At 65.2% G+C, this 2,844-nt stretch overlaps 1 protein-coding gene across 1 annotated transcript in view; it reads right to left on the reverse strand.

Annotated features, from left to right (window-relative positions):
* Position 1: 1 nt before the first annotated feature.
* Positions 2 to 2,844, reverse strand: part of FBRSL1 (fibrosin-like 1) — a gene marked incomplete at both ends in the record, with an annotated part of 97,681 nt that continues 94,838 nt past the window's right edge. Inside the window, 4 exons of the mRNA XM_011961359.1 lie at positions 2 to 293; positions 890 to 1,094; positions 1,327 to 1,410; positions 1,634 to 1,711. Coding sequence (XP_011816749.1) covers positions 2 to 293; positions 890 to 1,094; positions 1,327 to 1,410; positions 1,634 to 1,711 — 659 coding nt within the window. The remainder of the gene's footprint in view (positions 294 to 889; positions 1,095 to 1,326; positions 1,411 to 1,633; positions 1,712 to 2,844) is intronic.

Here is a 2,844-nt window from a genome sequence, read left to right on the forward strand (position 1 = left end):
GCAGGGCGCCCCCCGGGGGTTCGGAAGCCTCGTCCTCCCCGCGCTCCTCCTTGACCTTCACGTTTCCGGGAGCCGCCTTGCTGTGGGGCGGGGACGCGCGCGCGGGCGTCTTGGCGGCCTCCTCCTTGGCTGGGGAGCGGCTCTCCTTGACCCGAGGTTCGGACTCGCGCTCCGCAGGGGCCCCAGGCCGGCCCAGCTCGCTCTGGCCCCGAAGCAGGAGTCCGCTGACGGGGTGGCCGGCGGGGGTGGCGGGCGAGGCCCGGCTCCGCAGGCGCGTCTTCTCCAGGAGGTCCCTGGAGGCGGCAGGGCGGACCCGTCACTCCCGAGACCTCCGTCCCGCCGAGCGGCGCAGCCCAGGCCGCTCCCATTGCCTGGCGGGGCCTCCAGCTCCTGGGTGGCCGGTGACCCCTCAGCACCCACGGCTCCCGCACCCCCACAGGCTCCCAAAACCTACGCGTCCTCCCTCCGCTGGGTGGCCTGGAAACCTCGGCCGAGAGACGAAGCAGGATGAGCCGCCAGCAGCGACTTCAGCTCCCCACGGGCCCCTCCCTATTAGGACGGGGACTCCTCCCTCAAACTCTGTGGGTCGGGCCGACCTGGAGGTCTCCCTGATGGCAGGTGTGGGTGCCTGTGGTGGGGGTGGGTCTTCACCCTCCTCACCCTTCCCAGCCCCAGGGCCCGGCCTTCACTCCCCATCGCAGGGAGGAGTCGCCGGGGAGCAGAACTTTGGTCCCCATACCCCGGGGCTCAGCACAGAGCTGGACAGAGCATGAGTGGGCAGCAGTACGGCGAGGAGGGGGAGAGGAAACGGGGAGGAGGAGAGGGCGGAGGGGAAAGAGAACGGGGGCTGGGGGGTACGGTGGGGGATAGGAAACAAGAGACCACTCACCGTTCCTGCTCCTCCTTGCCATTGTCCGGCTCTCGGTCATGATTGGTCAGGGCTGACACCCGCTCCACCTCCACGGACTTGGGCCACGGGGGTGGGGCGGGGAAGGAGGGTGGTGCCCGGTGCAGTCGGTTCCAGGCCTCGTGGGGGCTGGGCAGGCCGTGCACGGAGGAGCCCTCCTTGGGGGCAAAGATGCTGCCGCCGGGAGCTGGGGGGAGGCCACGAAGCGTGAGGTTGGGTCTGTCCCTCCCCAGCCACACCCCAGGAGAACCCGGGAGGGGTTTTAGGAGGGTCCCAGGCTGACATTGAGAAGGGGGTGCCCCAGGGGGCCCAGCCCAGACAGGAGGGAGGTCAGCCAGGCATCAGGGTTCCTGCAGAGGACACAGGCATGGGGGGGGGGCGCGGGCATCGGGGGAGGGGGCACAGGCTGGGTCACTCACCCAGTGCGTGGCTGCCCAGGCCCCCAAAGGCGTGGCTGCTCAGGCTCCCCAGGCCCCCAAAGGTGCTCGGTCTGCTGAAAGGGTCTGTGGGGGCAACCGCAAGCCCCAGAGGTCTGTGAGGTGTGGGCTGCGGCTCCCACCTGGCCCAGTGGGGCTGCTGCAGAGGCTTCCGGCCTGGTGGGTGGTGCCTGCATGACCCAAGGGGCTCCCTGGGGCTTGGGGCCACCTTCTCGCCCACCTATTTCCCCCACCCCAAGGCTGCTGAGGAACCAGCCAGGCTGCGTGGGCTAAATTCAGAGGCACCCACCTGTCAGGGGGCCAGCGGGCAGGAAGCTGCCAGGATGGGCTGAGGCTCCAAATGGGTTGGAGGCAGGATGGGCGGCACCTGGGGGGGGCAGCCAGGTTTGATAGAGGCCAGGAGAGAGCACCAGGGCCTCCCATCTGCAGCTCTGTTCACAGGGGGGACCCCAGTTTCCTCTGTGAACCTTCACCTCCCATTCTCTCGCATGCCCTGAGGGGTGAAGTGTGTCCAGTCAGAGTAAGAGGTGGAATTTACCCCACAATTCGGAGGAGGTGTGACTTGGGGCTGCAGTGGCAGCCATCCTGGGAACCCGGGAGGGCAGGGAGGGAGGTGCTGAGTGCAGTACAGCCCTCAGAGCAAAGGGGCCGCAACTTGGGCAGAGAAAAAGTCCAAGTAGCATGTGCCTTGGTCGGACCACTCCTGAAGCCCTTATCCCAGAGCTTTCACCTGGGAGCTGATAAATGGTCCTCACTTCTTAATGTGGTGCTGGGCCTCAGGCCCGGATGGACGTGGTGCTGTCTTGGAGGCTGCACGTCGCAGCCCTTCGTGGCATTCCTGGGCACAGGCCTAGCCCACAGTGCCATGTCAACATCAGCCCTGGCCCCCCAACAACCTGGGAGAGCAACCATGTGGGGCCCTGGCCCTGCAAGCGGCTGCTGCAGGGGACTCAGTGCTGTTGGGCCAGGGGCCGTCCTGCACATGGGTCCAGAGAGCAGGTTTCTGGTAAAGACCAGCAGGGCGTCATCTTTAGGTTACTCTGGCTCCCTCCCAGCCCTAATCCTGGGGACCCCAAAGACGGGGTGCTCATGCCTCCCATGTAGGGCGCGGCGGGTTGTGTTCAGAGCTTCTGGTCTCCACTGAGCTCTGGCATGAAAGCTGATGCCACTCCTCTAAACTAGAGAGGAAGACAGCCTGCCCCATGCCATGAAAACACAGCTTGTCAAAGTGTGTGCAGCAAGAGGTGGAAGGAAGCACACTGCCTCAAATGCCTACACTGTGAGACGCTGAGGACTTAATATTCTCAACCTCCAGATCAAGCAAGAAGGGGCCAGAAAAGTGAACCACACACAGGAAAACACACAGAGAAGGCAACAAGGTCAAAGCTGCTCCTTTAAAAATACTGGTGAAGGCCGGGCGCGGTGGCTCAAGCCTGTAATCCCAGCACTTTGGGAGGCCGAGACGGGCGGATCACAAGGTCAGAAGATTGAGACCATCCT

This window comes from Colobus angolensis, unplaced genomic scaffold (genome assembly GCF_000951035.1).
Source record: "Colobus angolensis palliatus isolate OR3802 unplaced genomic scaffold, Cang.pa_1.0 Scaffold115, whole genome shotgun sequence".
NCBI classification, from domain to species: domain Eukaryota; kingdom Metazoa; phylum Chordata; class Mammalia; order Primates; family Cercopithecidae; genus Colobus; species Colobus angolensis.